This window comes from Zonotrichia albicollis, chromosome 2 (genome assembly GCF_047830755.1).
Source record: "Zonotrichia albicollis isolate bZonAlb1 chromosome 2, bZonAlb1.hap1, whole genome shotgun sequence".
NCBI lineage: Eukaryota > Metazoa > Chordata > Aves > Passeriformes > Passerellidae > Zonotrichia > Zonotrichia albicollis.
In genome coordinates, this window is record NC_133820.1 from 57,204,736 (window position 1) to 57,224,577 (window position 19,842).

At 37.1% G+C, this 19,842-nt stretch overlaps 1 protein-coding gene across 8 annotated transcripts in view; it reads left to right on the top strand.

The window, feature by feature from the left end:
- Positions 1–19,842, top strand: part of ZMYM2 (zinc finger MYM-type containing 2) — an 87,766-nt gene that overhangs the window by 52,545 nt on the left and 15,379 nt on the right. For all 8 annotated transcript variants that reach the window (XM_074535209.1, XM_074535216.1, XM_074535215.1 and 5 more), the window contains 6 exons: positions 9,560–9,732; positions 15,737–15,902; positions 16,768–16,802; positions 18,364–18,493; positions 18,664–18,779; positions 19,316–19,487. In XM_074535209.1, coding sequence (XP_074391310.1) covers positions 9,560–9,732; positions 15,737–15,902; positions 16,768–16,802; positions 18,364–18,493; positions 18,664–18,779; positions 19,316–19,487 — 792 coding nt within the window. The remainder of the gene's footprint in view (positions 1–9,559; positions 9,733–15,736; positions 15,903–16,767; positions 16,803–18,363; positions 18,494–18,663; positions 18,780–19,315; positions 19,488–19,842) is intronic.

Here is a 19,842-nt window from a genome sequence, read left to right on the forward strand (position 1 = left end):
GCATACCTACATATGCACAAAAAATTACACATTCTTTTTTAAAAATGTGTGCAGTAGGGCATACACAACGTTACCTGCACTGATGAACACCAAGCTTTCTCTTTGATTAGCAGTTCCTAAATTAAGTATAACAGTAGGAGTTCTATGTTGGCTTAGAATGGATACTTGAGCAATAACTTGAATGATGCCTATTGCTGTGTGTTGATTACTGTCACTACAATTTGCTAGACTAATTACTTGAATTCTCAAAACGAAAACAAAGTAAAAGGGAACTCCATGGGCCTAGGTTTCTTCTAAGTTGCATTAAAGCATGGTTTCAATAGAAAATAGAAAACCAGATTTTTAACAAGGACCTATCCTTTCCACTTCTGGTGAGCTCTTCTTTGATACTGGTGTTTAATCATGATCTTAGAAGTTTAACTACAAGTTTGGATGACCTGTTATTCACAAATACGGTGAATGTGTTTTTCTTTAGTTATAACAACAACAACACTTCTAATTTCATTTGCTAAGACCTTTGTGGATGATTTCTACTTGCAGGCCGATTAAATAGTAGATATGAGAGTTTACTTGCAGGAGGATCCTGTTAAGCTGGAAAGGGTTGGAATGCAGGGCTGAAGGCAATCTTCCCTCCATGCCATTCCCTTACAGCTCAGGACTCTGAAGTCTTTTGTTTCTGAACAATGGAGTGTTTTGTTCTCGACTGGAAAGTGATAGCTGGAGAGTAAAAGACACATGAAGGCCCAGCCTTACAGTGTATCAGTGCATTGCTCAGCAACCTCTAGCTAGAAATTGTTTCTGTAAATGAAACAATTCCACAGAATACATTCAAACAAGAGCAAGATACTTTTCTGGAGATTAAAATATATGCTTCTATTTCTGTGAATATTTATTGCTCCTTCAGTTTAAAGCCAGGTGGCTGTCACAATGAAATGAGTAGGATTCATAATGCCACCTATGCCATTACTACTTCTGTATGAGGAGGCTTGAAGTAAGTGAGGACTTGTGTTTCCTATGGGAAAATTTGAGGAAGAAAAGATAAAAACTGTCTCTCCTGTTTAAATAGAGATACTGAGTGGGAGGAATATGTTGCCAGGTGTATTAGTGCAGGTCTTGAGTTTGCAGGTGCTGAACTGCCAGCTCAAGGGTAAATACCACATTTGTGATGGTGAACGTGCAAAATGTTCCCATAAAGACAAAGTTTATCAGCTTGCTGCTGGACCACTGAGTAATAGAGAGAAGACAGTCAAAAGCACCGTTAAGTAGATCATAACTTGAATAAATACAGTGTATACCTGCCAGCTGTAGCTGAGGTAATGCATATGACAAAGAGCTGTATGTGTTCCTCTTGCAAATAAACCAATGACCTGGACAGAAATTCTGAAGGAACCATTGACCATTTATTTTGAAGGAAAACCATCAGTTGTCATCAATGGCTGCAGAAACAGTACAATCCAAGAATGAATCATGCTTAGATCTGATGTGGGAAGGACAGGGCCAGGACTTCTGGTGGACTTTTGGAGGTCAACAAATAGAAGTTCCATCATCAGATGTGATAGATTTTTCCCCCCTTTTCCAGACACCTAAATATCACTGTTTTGTCCTTAATTTCAAAGTCTTTTTCCAGATATATGTCAAACTGTTTGTAAGATAACAAAACCAGTACAAGTACCAAATGTTTTCTGGATGTGGAGGCCATTCCAGTCTTGATATTGCACGTTGTTCAAGGAACCTCACCAACTCAGATTGTTTTTTTGAGCATGTAATTATTCTTCATCAGAAGACAATGTATCACAGTTTGAGAAGGAATAGCCAGAGCTACTCAGTCACAAAAGTTGCTGGTGTTTTTGGAAGAAATTGAACCCTCAAGGGAAAATATGGAGAATTTTCAGGGGAGTGTTTATAAAAGGCTCCTAGATAAATTCAGAAATTAAACTCGTGTTGAAATTTCTGCAAGTGTACTTACTTGTTCACCTTTGTGCAGACTGATGGGACAGCATATATAAGATCAACCACAAATATCCCTTGACTGCTTACAGCTGCCCAGCTGGAGTACTGAAGATGTCATTGCTCCCATTCTTCAGAGCCGAAGGGTTTTTTCACACATGCATATTCATATATATTTACACACAAACTCTGGCACCCACATTAAAGTCTCTTGGATCAGTATTTCTGTGTGGCTTTATTCCAGCTCTGTTTCTGTATATGTTTCTCTTGAGACACTTCAAAACCTGTGCAGGAGGTAGCTGAAACCTCCGTTATAATAAGGTGTGATTAGAACTGACCTAGGTTTTATGCTGAAGATGGTTATTAATTTCCTTCATGCAGTATAGGATGGTTTTTGTCCAAAAATTGGATGCTGTGTGGAGGATGAACAACCCTAACAGAGGAGATGAAAGAGTTTAATCTGTTCCACTGGTGCTGAGGCTATCCTGGTGTTTTCCCTCTAGAATGCTGCATTCCAAAATATCTATGTCTAAATTGAATATGTATTATGTATGCTAAAGTAAGAAGTAGCTTGTGGATTTTTACGTATGTGTAGTTGCAGGAGTGACAATTGAGGACAGGCGGTACAAGTTTTTAATCCTGAGGAAATCTTCAAATTACTGTGTTTGGGATATTTTGGGAGTTTTTTTGGGAGTTTTTTTTTGTTTGTTTGTTTTTTGTAATACATATTTCTTCTGAGAGTCTGGGAGAGCAAGTCAGTGTTTGGCAATCCATCAATGAAACTATTTTATGATGAGTATCACTATAATTAGATTTTATTTGTAGACTTATTTAATTCATCTTTCCAGTAGAACTAAGTGCTATGACTTAAACAACACAGGCAAAAAAATTTTATAATGCAAATTTTAATAACACTGATTCATATGTGGTTGTCTTATTCTAGGAGGGAGAAGATCATTAAGCTGTTGCAGTAGCTCAGTTATCTCATGCTTGGGAATTCCTTTCAGATGGATAATACAGATAAAAGACAGCAATTAGCAACTGTACTATCACCCTGATAGCCTGCTAGTAAATATCTGGAAATTATGGTTTCTACAAATGAAACTCAATGCAGACATTGAGTTTTCTCTGAAAACATCTCTGATATTTCATTTTAAGAGGTTATCTCTAAGTAGAGATAACCTTTTAAAATACTGTAGAGTCAGCAAGTGGAAAAATAAATTTAGGAAATTAAGTAATTTTACCTTCTTCTAGGAAAGGTTCCATTAAAGCACTGTCAATTTTAGAGTGGGATTTTCCCAACCAGTACTGCACAGTGGAATGTTTGTGAAAGTGTACTGTTAAATGATAAGCTGATTAATTTTTAGATTTATATGAAAATACTACAGATACTGAGATAGCCTAAACACAGGTGTGTTAAGTTTTGTAGAGGTTCTTACATTCCAGTGTTTCACAATCAATTAGGATACTACCTGATGTTTATAGCAATTCCTCTTGTTATTAGAAACAGGAAAAAATGATGTAAAAACTGATGTGTGATATGAAGTGTTGCTGAGACTTAGTTAGAGTTGCTGGGCTTCTGTGATGGATGGGCTGAGGAAGAGTTGGTGCAGTGTCCCTGCTGTGCTGAGCTGCTGTGTCCCCCTAGACAAAGGGAGTTGCCATCAGCCCTGTATGAATCTCCTCGTTCCTGATGTTTGGTCTCATTATTTTTAAAGTGAGAGCTACAGAAGCTGTTCAAACACAGCTTTTTAAATAGTTTACATTAGCAACTGTCTTTTTTAGAGGCACCAATACTGCTTTTGAAAATAAAATGTATGGAATTTGGGCTTGTGTACAGAAATTTTTGAAGACAGTGTGAAATCATCCTTTTACACACTCTAGGATTTGTGCTTCACAGAGCTCTGATGTCCCTTTCAACAGCTCTTGATGGAGGCCTGCCATGTTGAAATAATTTGATCTTGCTATGGTGCCTAGTTTGGTTTTGCTCATGACCACTTCTTCTGGCAGTCTCCCTCCTGAGATAAATTCTAACCTGAAATGTCACTTTCCTTGTGGCTTTCATTTAAAGCTTTATTTGGAGCTGAGTTGGGATATCCTGGCAAAAAGGGGCAAGTAAAAAGCAGAACACATCTTAAATACTGCAAAATGCGTGATCCGTAAAAATACTCGTTCACAACTGCAGGAGTCATGTTGCTACTGCAGGAGGATATTCCTTTGCTGCAAACTGGGTTAGTGGAAAAGTAGAAGTGAATGTTGGAGGTATTCAGAGATTCCTGGGCCTGAGACGCTCTGACATCCTTAGTCTGCTGTGGCCAGAAGTTAGAATGGGACATTCCTGGCATCTCCTTGAGCCATGGCAGTTGTCTTTAGGGAACTCTGGTGGCACAGAGGCCATGGTTGTGGCCATGACTGTTCAGGCCTTGTCATCTGAGTAAGTAGTCTGGTTTTAAATCTTTGAGCCAAAAATTTTCTTACTGTAAAAGCTAAAATAATATTTTTTGCTTATAGAAATGAATTAAGGTAAAAGGGACAGCATATTCAATTCTGACAAGTCCCTTAGGAGATATTTAACAGGCTCCTTGGCTACAGAAGCACCAAGTGAAGGCTTTTGGCTATGCTGAAAGAAAGCAAAGTTCTGCACCTCCTAGACAAACACATGGAAGAGCTGCACAATTGGTTCTTGTGGTATTCCACTTGTGGAAGAGTCTCAGTGTAGATGTAGTTTCCAGTTAGTGCTTCTTGGGTGCCTCTCTTCTGAAATTACTGGACAATTTTAACTTGTTTACCTGGATTTTGATATTTCTTACAGTATTCTTGTAGCTGAGAAATGGAAAGGTATATGCTTTGGAAGAGATTGTTTATCTTCCATTCCCTTTGTAGAGGGAGAACATTGATAGTGTTAAAGTAATATAATTTAAAATTTCTGTACACATATTGAGTCTTGAAATTTTTGTTTTTCTTTGTGGAGAGATAATTGGTAACATGGTATAGAATATCAAGTGAAATCCTGTGCATTGTTCAACACCAGCGGTCCTTGTTAGATTTTCATTCTTCAGTGTTAATTCCACTGTTGTGTTGTCTTTTTTTAAAGAGGTTTGATGTAGTTCTTTGAGCAAAGATAGCATTGAGTGGTGCAGATAAGGGATGATGCAATTTAATGTGCTGAGATTATGAGCACAAGAAGAAGAAAGATGTTTCTTGTTAATGTGAAAGAATTATCAACCTGAAAATATTTAAGAATAAGCAAAACATGAGCAACTGGATTGGAGTAGGAGGGAGGAGCATGGAAGGAGATAGTACCTAATATCAGGAAATAGTAGGATAAACTGAAGTTGTATAAGGTTGGATTGAATAATAATAAAATGTTCCTGAGGTGAAGACAAGAAAGGAGGGGGTATACTCAACTTCTCTTCTCACAGAAGAGGATAGGGTCTACTTTAACAGTAATCCAAGCAGGACCCAGAATTTGGATACATTGCATCTGTTTTCCTAAAAATAATAATGTTTGTTATGAATCCAGAGACAGCAGGTGATAGCAGTGTGGGTATGGAAGAGGTTTTGCATTCAAATCAGTACAGAGGAAGATGAAGCAGAAAAATCTGGAAGGAACATAGCTCCAGAAAGCTTCCAAGATGTAGCTTGTGATGCTGAAGGCCTGTTGTTATTCTTCTCTAGAACAGGTAACAAGTGGAGTTACTACAAGATGACAGAAAAACAAGTTTTGGGTGTTACTTGAAGGACAAAGGTAGTTTAGTAAGGACAGGATTTCAGAGGTAAAACCAGAATTCTTTTAGGGTGGAACAATTACTTTTTATAAAATATATTAGTCCCTGTGGTAAAAAGGGATTGGTGTTGAGGACTCAGGATTATTTCTAGTTCAGCATTTCTTTTTACACAGCTACTTGATGTAGAAATGTACTGAACTTCCTGTAATTCAGGTAGGTGCTGCTGGTCGAGTTAAGACCATGTTCTTAGTAGCTTACTTGCACTGAGTCTGCAGTCAGTCAAGTGAAGGAGGGTTTTCTGCTGTGGGCAACACTGCTGGGCTGAACCTGGCAGAGATCTTGGATCTTCCAAGAGAAAGGAAGTTCTCTTAACCTGGAACTTCCCTGTGGTAAAGGTTTTGAGGAACTGCCTGGATGCTTTCTTGTCAGCAATCTTCTCTTGTATGTGTTCAGGTCATTTCTTTCTCTACGATGTATGTGGGGGACCAAAATTCAGGGCTCTTAAGATATAGCTTTTGTCTTGGGTTTTGCTTGGAAGCCAGAATTCTAATAGTGTAATTAAGGATATGTTAAGTTAGCAGATTCTCACCTACTTGGTTTTTATTTGCTTCAGATTTTGAGTTGAAGATACTTCTGAAAATGGTCCTTAGTGGTCTTTCTGAGACAGCCAGCTTGTGAGATGGTGTTAGAATTTTAATAAAGACTGTAGTTAATTGCTGATGTAGCTTGAGCCAGATAACCTGTGCTTATAATTTCTTTCAAAGTAAGAGCTGTTTTCTCTCCAAGGCACTTTAAAACAGTAGAGGTTTTTAACTGATCACACTGTAACTTGTGGGTCTGGTGTTGTAGCAGAAATCTTGAGGAGCTTACCTGAGTAAAGTCAGATCTCTTTGTTCAAAATGTTGGGACTGTCAGCTGTCTGTTTTAGACAGGCTTGTACTCCAAGTCAGGTTTTAGGCAGGCTTATGAACCCCAAGTCCCCAGGGGAGTTAGGCTGAACAACCCCTTAGGATTTTAGTGTTTATATTAGAAAGGTCAGACATTCAGTGCTTTTTGTATTGCTCATTCACAGTGTGCTGTAAACCAAAGCCATCTTCATGGTCACATCTACAAGGCCAGCATGGGTATTACTGTTATGTTGATTCAGAATTTCTCTTGTGCAAGAGAAGACCAAATTGTTGGAGCTTAGAATCTGTTTTGCCAAAGTCAAGTACTTTTATCCACAGAAACAGTCTTACTCTTTCAGTCAAAACCATAGCATTGTAATAAAAACATAAATGCTGGACTGCAGACTGCCAAGGACCTAAGAAAGGCATTTCGCCTTCTCTTTCTTTGAAGTCACAAGATCTTGAAGCTGAACCAGTATTTCCCTGGCCCAATAGATTAAGTTACCTATTATAAATACATACAAGAGTTTCAGACAAACCTGTAGAATTTTGCTCATGATGTTGCAAAAGAAAGACTTTGTAAAGATTCTACTTTAGCAAGTTTCAGTGTTCTAAGAATCTACCATCAACATCCAAAAACGGGTTTTTTATCTTCTGTAGAGGCCTCCTTCAGCAAGAAGACCTGCAGTCAGTGATCTACAAAAAACCCCCATGTTTTCCAGGCATTTAGGTCTTAAGGGCTGGAATTTTTTACTTTTGTTTCCCCTTATTTAATGTTCACTGATAATTTTCCATGAGTCACAGAGATGTGGGAGATGTTTGACTGTAGAGTGGAAAATTTCTTACCTGATAACTTTTAAGAATAAAATAGCTGCATCATCTTCAACTTTACTTCCTGTAGTTCAGCAACCAAGAAAAGTGTTTATTTTTTCCATTCCTTTTTGAAAACTATTTAGCCAGATGGACGTAGGTTGCCTGGTTGGTAGTTGAAGAGTGTTTCTGAGTCTGTAGTTTTGAAAGTGTGATGCAGCATTGGGTGGCTCTTCTAAGAGACCACTGAAGAGGAGGATACATTGTGGTGCTAACATATCTCTGGAATTTTAAAGAAGTGGAAAGAATGTGATGCTCCATGCAATAATGAGAGATACAGCCAGCAGGAGAAAATACTGGCAAGAAGTTTTTCTTTTAATTGGTACTTTTAACTAATAGCTTGCACACACTGTTATCTTTAAGATTGTCATTTCCTTCAAAGCAATGTATTTAAAAGTCCAAATCGTTTGCACTCTAAGGATGGTTTCTGGGTATGGCACTTTCCATCTGTGCTAGTAATTTTTTTATTCTGTTGTTGAAGAACTTAAAAAAGAACAAAACCAAAGAACAAACAAAAAAACAACCCCAACAAAAACACTTTAAACCAAATTACTTACAGTGTCTTATTTGTACAATATTCTATAAATGTCTTGTTTTGACATTACTAGCAAATTTAATTTGTTAGCAAAGCTTGTTGCATTACAAGCTTAAGTTCCTCAATAACCTTTTGTTTTTGAAAGATTCAGTCTGCTGCATCTTCCATTTGCATTCTTGTGCTTTTAGTGATGTAAAAATAGTATCTCAGTTTCACACATATTAATTTTGCCCTAATAGACAACAGCAGAAGTCACAAAATTGAAATTACTGAATACATTATAGAATTTTTATATTCTATATGGCAGAGGAAGTACAGCATGTATCTTACATTTATTTACTTTTCATATCTTACTTTCTTTTCATAACTTACCACAAGTACAGAAGTCTGCATCTGTTAGATTACATACACACATCCTAGCAGAGTGGACACTTGGAAGACTTGAGTTCTCATCTTTGGTGGTGCTGTGATATTTGGTAGATCATAAAAACAGGTGCAGTTTCTTAGTTAAAGGTCTGTATAAATGTTATCTTGTCCCTCCAGTGTTCAATATAGAGAGTTACTTCATCTTCTCAGTCTGTTCTCTCCTGTAAAGTTGGGACAATTACAGAGGTATACAGTATATGATTTAGGCATCAGCTGGAATAGGCACTGGATTTGAGGTGATTTAAATACAATATATTCTGAAAATAGCCTATATAATAGCTACAATATTCATCTTTTAATGCATTTAATATGGTAGAATGTCTTTCTAAGTTGCTTGAGGGAGGATCAGATTATGCAAGGATATAGCTGTCATTATTGCAACCTTGAAAGTATGACTGCGTAGTAAATGAAAAAAAAAACAAAGACAAAAAAACCCCACCAAAAAAAAAACCACCAAAAATCAAACCAACACAAAACAACCAACCAAAACCAAAATAACCAGCATCTCCACCCTACCCCAATGTGGTAAAAAAAATTTAAATATTAATTGCATATAAACTCTTCTCAAATTTCATGTGTAATTTCCTGTCATTGCATAACTCTCACTACTGACCATTTCTTGCTTTATTGTTACATTTTTAAAGAAATCCCTTAGTTCTGAGGTCATCTTTTACATATTAGTGTTCTTAAATATTAATGAGTTATTTTAAGTGGTTTGTTGCATTAATAGAAATAAAGGTAGTAATAAAATTTAAGTTGATCCATGAAGATAGGTATTTCTTTCATAGATAGCATTGTCTGGATCTCTAGCATTTTGAGGATGTGTAACTGAGCAATGTAACTCCAAGTCAATGTTTTTGCATGGGTCTATATTAAAAGAAAATTATGTATTTTTTTTCCTGACTGTTTATTCAGGGATTTGACAGAAAAAAATCAGCATAGGGTTTTGAAAAAGATGAAGGCATCGCAGGAAACCATAGAGTTGTGTAGGAAAGGTATTTGGGTAAAAATGTCTTGAAATATAGTCTTACTGTGCAACCTGAATGTGTCTGAAGCCCCAGTTGTTAGCTGCTGTTGTATTGACTTAATTTTCAATATTTAGCTCTTAACTGTGATATCTCTCTGTGAAAATTACTTTGTTCCTAATGTTTAAAATCTGTTTCCAGGCTGCAAGCTGCTATATAAACAAGACTTTGCAAGACGGTTAGGACTGAGATGTGTTACTTGTAATTACTGCTCACAGCTGTGCAAAAAGGGAGCAACTAAGGAACTTGATGGTGTAGTGAGAGATTTCTGCAGTGAAGAGTGCTGTAAAAAATTTCAGGACTGGTACTACAAGGCAAGTAACTCAGAATTTTTGACGAGAGCTCCACAATTAAAAAAACCAAAAATGCACATGTGAGGATATCTCAAGGACTGTGCAGCAAATATGGTTTACTTCAGCAAAGCATTTGCTATAGAATAAGCAAATGTATTAATCTCATAATTTCATCTTTTGTAGATCTTAGAGCAGCATTTTTATCATCTGATTTTATTAATTAATTTGGCAAGGAAGTCTTGAGTTACAGAAAAAAAAAATTAGTATGTATATTGTTACTTTACAATTCCAATTTTTTCTCAGTTAATGCCACATTTTTCTTGTCAAAACTTCTTTAATGTGTATTCAGAATGTTGAAAACACTGTAAGTAGCAGCTGGAGTTCACTGACATTAGCAGAGTTTTTCTTGTTCCTGTTTTTGCCTCCTTTTTTGCCTTTTCCCTTCTCCCACAGTTTGAACTGCAGAGACTTTGATTGTTCAGTATTTCCCAGTGGAAAAGATGCCAAAGGAAAAAGCAAGACCAAATGGATTTCTAATACAGTTTAAATCAAACAGATAGCATCTATTTCTAAGTCTCTGGAAGCTTTACTGCCTTGTGAAGCATCAGCAAAGACTTCACAATAAGAGGGTTTTTGTTTACATTTTTTGAAAGGAAAAGATGAAATTGGACTGGGTTTAACCTGCGATTAGTGCCATGGATAAAATATTTGATGTCTGGTGTGAACGTCCTGGAAAGCTACACTGATAATTTCAAAACAAGAACTCCACTGTGGATGCAATTGCAAAAAAGACAGTACAAAATTCATCACCGTACCAAAACTCTGCACACAGCCTGGAAGGCAGTAAAAAACTTGAAGTGTTAGAGGGCTAGATACAAGTCCTGTAATTCAAGATGATCTACCTACCATAAAAGAACTGAATATGAAGATATATCTGATATTTTGGAATGTCTGGTTCCAGAAATGTTACAGCCACACACTGTAAATTCTTTATTTTGAGTAATGTATGTAGGGTCTTATTTGACATTCCTAAAAGACAACTTCTGAAGACAACAATGTGTTTCTTTTGTCTCACATGTAAATAGGGTGACAGAGCTTGGCTGCAAAGTTCTTAACTGAAATACTAACTTCATACAGTCATATTTAATGTATCTAGATGCCTTAAAACATGGGGTGTGAGATTAAATTTTTCCCTGTGAAAAAAGTGCCTTCTGGTAGAGAACTTAAATATTTGGTGTGCTTTAGAAATCTTTTGATTCAGCAAAGAATATAGTCTGGAGGTGTGCATACCAAACTACTTTAATGTACCTAAGCTTCTGTGGAAGCTTGTGCTGTGATTCAGCTTTGAGAACCACTTGAAAACTTGGGCTTCACATTATTATCCTGATTCATGGGATAAAGTAATAACTGGCCCATGAAGTCTGCATAAATGCTATTGGTACTGTGTCACAGCAAAGTTAGGCAATTTAAGGCAATTTAAACAGATTTGCTGGTAACTTTTGATATTTGATAATGTTGATGTGTTAGATACTTCTACTTTTTGAATGTTACACTTGCTAGTGTAACTGGGGTTCCAATTAAGAATTGTTAATTGTAATTTTTTTCAAGTGCTTCTTAAAGCCTTAATGCAATTGAGTTTTGGTTAAAAAAACTTGAGATTTATTACATGGGAAAGACATATAATAGGTTTTGGGAAATTGTGTCTTTTGCTAAAATTCTCTTTTTTATTTCTTTACATCCTTGCTGATAACTTCTCCCACTTTATGGAAGTTGCTCCAGATACCTTAGATCTGGTAGTGCACTGTTAGCTCAATATTCTTATGTAGCCAAAACAGACAATGATCAAAACATGGGAAGACAGAATAGATAAGGACCATTCTTTGAATTTGTACTTCATTAGCAGTTTTGTCTGTTAGCTTCTTAAAAGAATAGTTACATATGTATGAGCTTTGTCTCATTTTTGCAATGTTCAGTGTTATTTTGGAGTTTCAATGAATGTATACATGAAGAGAATAAGTAGCTATAACTCAGTAATGTTTTAACACCATCATTGTGTTCATTAAACAAGTGTTTGTCTCCATCTTCTTTGTCTACTTTTTTTTATGGACACATCTTTCTCATGTAGTATTATCTGGAAAACATTGTAACCTTTTAAAATAATCAAGTGTTGTAGGAGCACTTCCCTGAATGCCAAAATTCTCTTCTCAGAAAGGCCAAAGAAGTTAGCAATAGTAGAAACACAACAACTTATGTAGAAGTATTAAAAGTTCATTAGACTTAACTAGGTAAGAGTCATTTAAACCTAGTATGAGACAGTGAAATGTAAAAGAATAGTTTTAGTCCTGATCATTTGTTGGACAAAAGCTGCAGTTGGTGCCAAGTTCTGAGGAAATTTCTGTTCTTTGGGTTCCATGCACTTCTGAGCCAAGAGGCAAAGTTGTAGGTGTCTTGAGGTTAACTCCCTAAGTTTTCAGAGCTCCTCCTGTAGAATTACATGCAATGGTTTGGATGTTAATCCAGAAAATGCCTGGGAAACGTCAGTATAAATCTTTAGGTAGCCTGATGTTTGATGACAGTTTCAATAATTTAATTAATTAGAGCATTGAAATTACCTTTAAAAAGAGTATACAGTTCTGAGAACAGCACAGAAATCTGTTTCTTTAAATACACACTGAGAAGCATTGGTGACAGTAGTGCAGCTGAAGTACTGTCTGGTTCTCCACTGTAGCCTCACAGGTCACACGAGGCCACAGTGGAGAATTGATCAGACTCAGCGTGTGCAGTGATGGCTCTGTATTTAGTGGGGGTCAGGTGTCTGCAGCAAAGAGGAGGTAGGAGGTGGGGAATTACAGTCTGAGGCAAGGAAAAGTCACTGTGGCTGGTGAGCTCAGCAAAGATTGTCAGCAGTGGTAGAATTTGAAAGTGGAGCCAGCATTAATCGAAATGGTAAAGACTGCAAGACAGCCTTGTGGAATTTCTGTTGAGGAAATTCAGCCGTTCTCTAGTTAGACATCTCAGCCTCCAGTAAGTACTCTTCCAGAACAGCTGATCTTCTTTTTTACTCACTCTCAGGGAACAGCTTTTGCTTCCTATTTACTGCAGTTGAAGCTGGAGTAGACAGCTAAGATTAGGTGAAGTTAATAGCAGTCCACACCATTGGAGAACACTAGGAACAGGTGATGAAGGAATTAAAAACGTAAGTAAAAGCCCCACATATGTAAATTTTATTCTTTAACTCAAATTTGGGGCAGACATTAGTGATTTGTACTAATCACCATGCCCATTTGAACAAGTTGAAGTAATGGGAAAAGAAATGTACCAAAAAGCAGTTAGGAGTGGCAAAGGACTTGTGCCATGCAAACACAGCAAGCAGAGAGGGGCTTTTTGGAACACAGAGATAAGCAGACTTGAGGCAGTTATTTTGGAGATTCAATTAACATTTAGTGCCACTATCCCAGGTGAAAACAAATGAAAAGGGGAAGGAAGAAAAAATAATAAAATATCCCGAAAATCTTTAATTCATTTTCACTTTCAATAAATGTGATGGTCAGGGAAGTGGGTGAGCAAACAGCAGGAAACTTCAGTGCATGGAATGGTGTATAAAATTGACTATAAACAGAATTGTGGAAACAGTAGAATTCAAGTGTAGTAAATGTAGAGATGAGAAGTGAAGCATCACTATAAAAGAATCCCAGGTTTCCTGAGGAATAGTAATTTCCATGCAGAAGCAAACCAATTTTTTTTTTTACCTAAATAATTTAGTAGAAGCCTAGGAGAGACAATAATATACTTTTTCAAAATGAAAAAGGAAACGAGGGGAGGGAGAGAACAGTTGCAGGAATGAGGCAATCACAGAATAGTTGGGTTGGAAGGGACCTTTATGAGGCTGAGTAGTCCCAACACATCTGCAATGAGCAGGGACTTCTTCAGTGAGATCAGGCTGCTTGGAGTCCCATCCCTCCTGACCTTTAAAGTTTACCTGTCTATAACCTCTCTGGGCAACGTGTTCCAGTGTTTCACCCTCATTCTGAAAAACTTCTTCTATCTAGTCTAAGTTGACCTTTTTTATATCTAATCTTAAGCTGACCCTCCAATTTTAAACCATTTCTCCCTATCCTGTCACAACAGACCCTGCTGTAGAAAGGCTGTAGTTGCTGGATTTGACAAGATTTGACCCCTTTTTCTTTCTTTGAAGGAGAGAAAAGTGAGCAGAAAGTGGTGCTTTGATAGTCAAGCAGCGTGCAGCAGGTCAGAATAGATGGGCTTTTCTGTATGTGAGTCAGCTGTCATTCTTAATCAGTGTTAGGTGGGTTTGAGATTTAAATTTAGAGTGAATTGTACCTTTTTTTTTTTCCTACTGGTATTTCAGTCTTTTGGTGACTTTGGAGGTTGCATCTGCCTTAAAGATGTGAATTTCCTGAACTGATTAAATCTACAGTATTTTGGCAACATTCTGTCTACTTCTGCATTTTATCTTCTTCCCCACTCCCTTGTAAGAATAAACCTTACTTGCTCTTTTGTCCCACTGAGGTGATCTGCAAAAGGAACTGTGGATCAGCATCAGTGGAAAGTCCAAGTGACAAATACAACAAAAATTGAGAGAGGATGGGGATATGCAGTGCTGTAAGGCCTCTGACCTTGTGTGCCCTACAGGTGCATAAGCACTGCTGCTGCTACCTGCACAGAGACGAGAAATACCTGCTCTTCCAGGGCCACCTGATGCTTAGTGTGAGGTGATCTTGAAGCTGCAGCTTCAATTGCTCCCAATTTAAGCTGTTTATACTGTTAGAAAAGAGCCTCTCTATGTATCATCTTTAAATACTGGAAAATTACAACTGAGAGCTTAATTTCTTACGCTGCTAGGGTATGGTGTTACACTGTTCAAATACAGAGAAGAAGTGAAACATTTAATTATTTTTAAAATTTGAACTAATTGGCCTGTTCATACTTTTTTGGAGCCACAAAAACTACAGTTGGATTTTGTTTTGTTTTGTTTTTTTGAGCCATCAGAGCCTCGTGCATAACTGCAATGTTGTGTATGGTTTTATGTATTAATGTTTTATGTTGCATATATTACAACATCCCTCTTCCTCCCCTGGCTATATTATTAGGTTGACTTACTTTGGATTCCTGAGCATCTTTAAAGTTTTTAATTTTTTAAGGTCTGCTTTAGGATAGAGGTTGCAGACAATACCAAGGCAAGCTGTAGTGCAAACAGTTATTTGCTTACTGGAAGATGTGAAATTGAGGCTGCCACTGTTCAGATAGTAATTTATAGCATGGCAGATGAAATGCAGTAGAGTCTATTCTGGAGAAGAACATTGCCTTAGTGATGCCTCATTAAATTAACATGCAAGTTCATGAAGGATGTATTACTTAAATGTTTGAGTTTCCAAGTTACATGCTAACTAAATTTTGGGGGAGTCCTCTTTTTTTTGAGAGAGAAAATGTTGTTTATAAATCATAGAGAAACTTGGATGAACTAAAGAATGGGAATTTAAAATTGTTGCCAAACTACCAAAGTAATGGAAATATAAAAAACATTTATGCTGATTTGATACCTAGAGAAGTCATTCTTTTGGTGACTTTTAAAAACTTTTGATTCTTCTTTAAAACAAACAAAAAAAGCCTGCCAGATCTTGAAAGTAGAAAAAATGGCTTGTGTTTGTCCTCAGTTCAGTAGAGTCATTAAGGAGCCTAACACTTTCTGCTTTTGTTTTGCAGAATGCTTCAATGAAATTAATTAAAATTGATGCACAAAATTTTTTTTTTGATGACTCTTTAAAAGTGAACTTTTTTTTTTTTTTTACATAGTGACAAATGACTGAAGCAAAGCAGATTTATTCTGGGTGCTAACCCCCAGTAAACAGTTGAAAAGGAAGGGAGCTTCACTGTTGTTCATGAGCGAGACTTGCCTGTATGGTGGTACTGAATCCTCAGTACTCTTAAAATGCAGCCTTTTAAAATGTAGCAATAATTTTTTCCCAAGGCCTGTTTAAAAATGTGTAATCTTCTTTGCCTTAAGGCTGTTCGGTGTGACTGTTGTAAGTCGCAAGGAGCCCTGAAGGAGAAGGTGCAGTGGCGCGGCGAGATGAAGCATTTCTGCGATCAGCACTGCCTGCTCCGCTTCTACTGCCAGCAGAACGAGCCCAACCTGGCCACCCAGAAAGGGCCTGAGAACCTGCACTATGGTAGGTGCTGCTCCAGGGCTGCACAGGTGCTAAGCCAGAAGCTTCCTTTCAATGAAAAATTGAAAGCTGCATGAGTTATTTATTTGTTGTAATAAATTGCGTTAGGTGTTATCTTTTTCTGTGTTATCGTCAGAGCTGTTGTCAGCTGTTATCATTGAGCTGCTCTGGGTTAAGTGTAATTTTAGTGCTGTATCATCATGGGAAGAGAAAATGTTTTCCTCTTTTGTTGTGCTCCAGTTTGTCATTATTTGCTCTGTGGAAACATTTCTCAAAATGCCTTTTGGTCACAGAGAACAGATGCACTAAGAATGAAAAAAAAGAAATTAATTAAATGGAGTGAAAGGAAAATAAGTGAAATGGAAATGAAAATACAATGAAAGTATCTAGATAGGAGGAATACATTGCTTTTTTTTTCCTTTCTGTTGGCAGTAGGTACAGTGTAAATTTGCTCATGAGCACTGAATACATGTTTGTGTGGTTTAAATGGGAAGTCAGGCAGAGTTCAAATAAACCAGCTTTTAAATTAATGCAATTATACCAGCTCGGCTACTTTGTATAGCCATTTTCATACTTGAATGTTTTGGTGTTTACTTTTCTGAAAGAGGCTGTATTCACATCTGGCTAGAGCATTGATTTATCATTTGCCTTTGTGTGAGGCTCAATACTGGAGTGTTGAGGGAGATCAGTAGGGAGATGTCCATGAAGGAAAAGTCTTGTGTGCAGTTCTCACCTGCAATATGGTTCTAATGAGTTCTCTTGATTTAATGTTAATATTAGTGACAGTTGTTATTTGAGCAGCTTACTGAAATTTGCTTTGATTTTGAAAAAGGGAAAAAATTCTAAAAATGTTTCCTTGTACTTTTAGATCAGGGCTGTCAAACTCCCCGGACAAAAATGACAGTAAGTACTTTTATTTAACACACTCTTATATCTAACTCTGTTTCTCTGTCTCTCTCTTTCTCTCTCTGTATATATACAAAACGTAATGAGGTGTACTTAAAATGTGAGATCCCAATGAATTAGAGGGATGCTATTGAAAACCAAAAATCAGTGTCTTTGAATGATCCTAAGCTAAATTTATAAAGCTTTTTAGTCTTTTTCACATCTGTAGGTGAAATAAAAATTTAAAATATTCATGCTTCCTTTTCAGTGTCTTCTAGGAAACTAAATCATCAACCATGTGTTTTACATCTATAGTGCATATAAATGTTGCATAAAAGTTGATCAACACACTGTGTGTCTTATTCATGTGTTTAGAATAACTAGTGTATTTATTGAGTATAGAAAAGGAAGAGAATTTCACTGTTCAGTTGGAATGTTAAGGTGTAGCTCAGCTTTAAAAAGCTGAAAATAAATCTTCACTTCTTAAATTTTATCCTTCCCAAGAGAAGAATTCTCCAGGTGCTCAAGGTCTGATTGACTCTGTTACAGAGTAGGGAAGCAGAGCCTTTTGCAGGATCACTGTTTGGAAGGAATTGCCTTTTAAATGCAAATAGGCATCAAAGGTAAATCTTAGATTTAAGTGAAAAAGTGAAAGTTTTTGATGACAATATAAATACATTTATGAGAAACACAAAAAATTGCTTAGGTAACTAGAGACATCAGACAAGCTAGCCTGTCATGTTAAAAACTTCCAGTATTTTATGTTCAATGATGTTAATTCAGACATGTAAAGATCATGTCAAAGCTATGTGTGATACAGTATTTTTTAAATATATTTTAGGGAGCATACACCTGGTGGAGCATATTGCTGTTCTGGGGACTGGGCTTTCTTTCCCTATCTAAATGGACATATGGGGGTAGTCTTCCTATATATGACCAAATAAAACTGAGAGTTTGTTTCTCAAATCAGGTTCTAAAAGAGGTACAAAAACCATGTCTGGAACAAGAGGGTTTTTTACCTCTTGACCATAAGATGCAGTTTGAACCTTCTGGGTTGTTCCCAGGTTATTTATTGTCACTGTTGCAGAGCCAGCAGGGGGAGCTCGAAGCTCACACTTTAGGTAATAAAAAAGTGTTCAGAGAATTTTCATTCAGAAAATAGTCATCTTTGGACTGTGGCATAATTCGAGAAGATCTGAAGTTTGTGCATGCTGCTCATAATGAACTTTTTTTACAGCTAAAATTATTTTTTATGTTATAAAATTGCTTAAATAGCACTTTCACTTAAAGAAGCATGTTAAAAAAAGTGTTTACAGTACCTTCAATTAGAAAAAAAAAGGAAAATAAGCCAGAAGTCCTAGCCCTCCTCTTATGATCCTGGGGAAGTGGTAGCTCAGTACTAGGAATGTAGAATAGCTTGCAATTTTAGAATAATAGTTGGTGCTGCTTTGTTATGTTTCTGTGAGCTTCCTCTTCAGTATCTCATTTATGAAAAGTATCAGCTGATACATTAACACAAGAACTTTGTGTTGGAATCTGTGTGGTCCAACAGCACCTTCTCTTATTTGCTTGTCTGCAGGGCTCAGCTCCACCACCTTCTCCAACACCTAACAGAGAAATGAAGAACAAGGCAGTTCTTTGCAAGCCTTTGACAATGACAAAAGCCACATACTGTAAACCTCATATGCAGGCAAAATCTTGTCAGACAGGTAACTCCTGAACTGTGCCAGAACTAATCTCCTCATTGCAGCTTTTTCTTAACTATTACTGGTTTTTAACATATTGCAAATATTCTGATTTTTTTTTCTCACTAAATGGCAGGTGTAAAATATATTTAAATACCTGGCAGTATTTGCCTTTTTCCTTTTTCTCTTAATAGAAGACGAGTGGAAGAAAGAGTATGTCCCAGTGCCTATTCCTGTACCAGTCTACGTTCCGGTGCCTATGAACATGTACAGTCAAAATGTTCCTATTCCTACCACGGTTCCTGTTCCTGTAAGTGAGACTTCAGCTTCATTTTGAAACTGGCATCCCTTCACATGCTTGTGTGGGACCACCTTGTGCTGCTGCTTGTTCTCCTCCTGGTCCATCTAAAGGATTGCAGGGTGCTTCAGGGCTATTTATTGAAAAATAAATATCCTACAGCGGCACTTGAGTCCTGATTGTTCTTTAGGACCTGTCTGCCAGCAGGAAAAAACAAGCCACTAAAACAAGATGCTGATTTGTCCAAACTGTTGGTCTGAGGTTACAATCAGATAAGTTTGAAGTTCCAAAGACCCTTCTTTCTTTGACCAGCTTTTTGTCTTTTTTTTTTCCCTGTGTCCTTTCCTGCTGTCCCTTCTGTTCCTAGCTCCTTCATGTTGGGTTTTTAACCTGTCAGCATTTTTTGTTAGCTCACACTAGAGTGACTTGTTTCTAATCTGTTATCAACTCTGTCTTTCAGAAGAATATAGATTTTTTTTTTTCGTTGTTGGTTGCTTTGTTGTGGTATTTTTTCTTTTCTAATTATCTCTGCTTCCCTGTCTGCACAGGTGCCAGTTCCAGTTTTTTTGCCCACTACTCTGGATAGCACTGAGAAAATCCTTGCAGCAATAGAAGAGCTGAGGGGAAAAGTGCCTGGAGATCCTCTGGAAGCTGAGCTACTGAACTTGTCTGGGGTGGTACCTGAACATGTTGGAAAAGCTGAAGCTTCTGATGTGGCCAGTGAGTTTCTTGATGAGTTTTTGACTGTTTGGAATGCTGGGGGATGTGTGTGACTAGAAGGATTTGGTTTGGTTTTTTATTTTAGGGAAAGTTTGAGTACAACAGTGCTGTCATTGAAGTCTAATATGAAGTTGTATTGTACTTTAATGTCAGATGGCAGCTAAGTACCACACAGCCACTCACTCAGTTCCCTCATGCCTGGTGGGGAAGAGACTTGGGAAAAAAAGTAAACCTTGTGAGTCAAGAACAGTTTAATAATTGAAACAAAATTAAATATAATACTAACTATACTAGTAAATACAACTAAAAGAGGGGAGAGGGAGGAATAAAACACAAGAAGGCTAAGTGATGCATC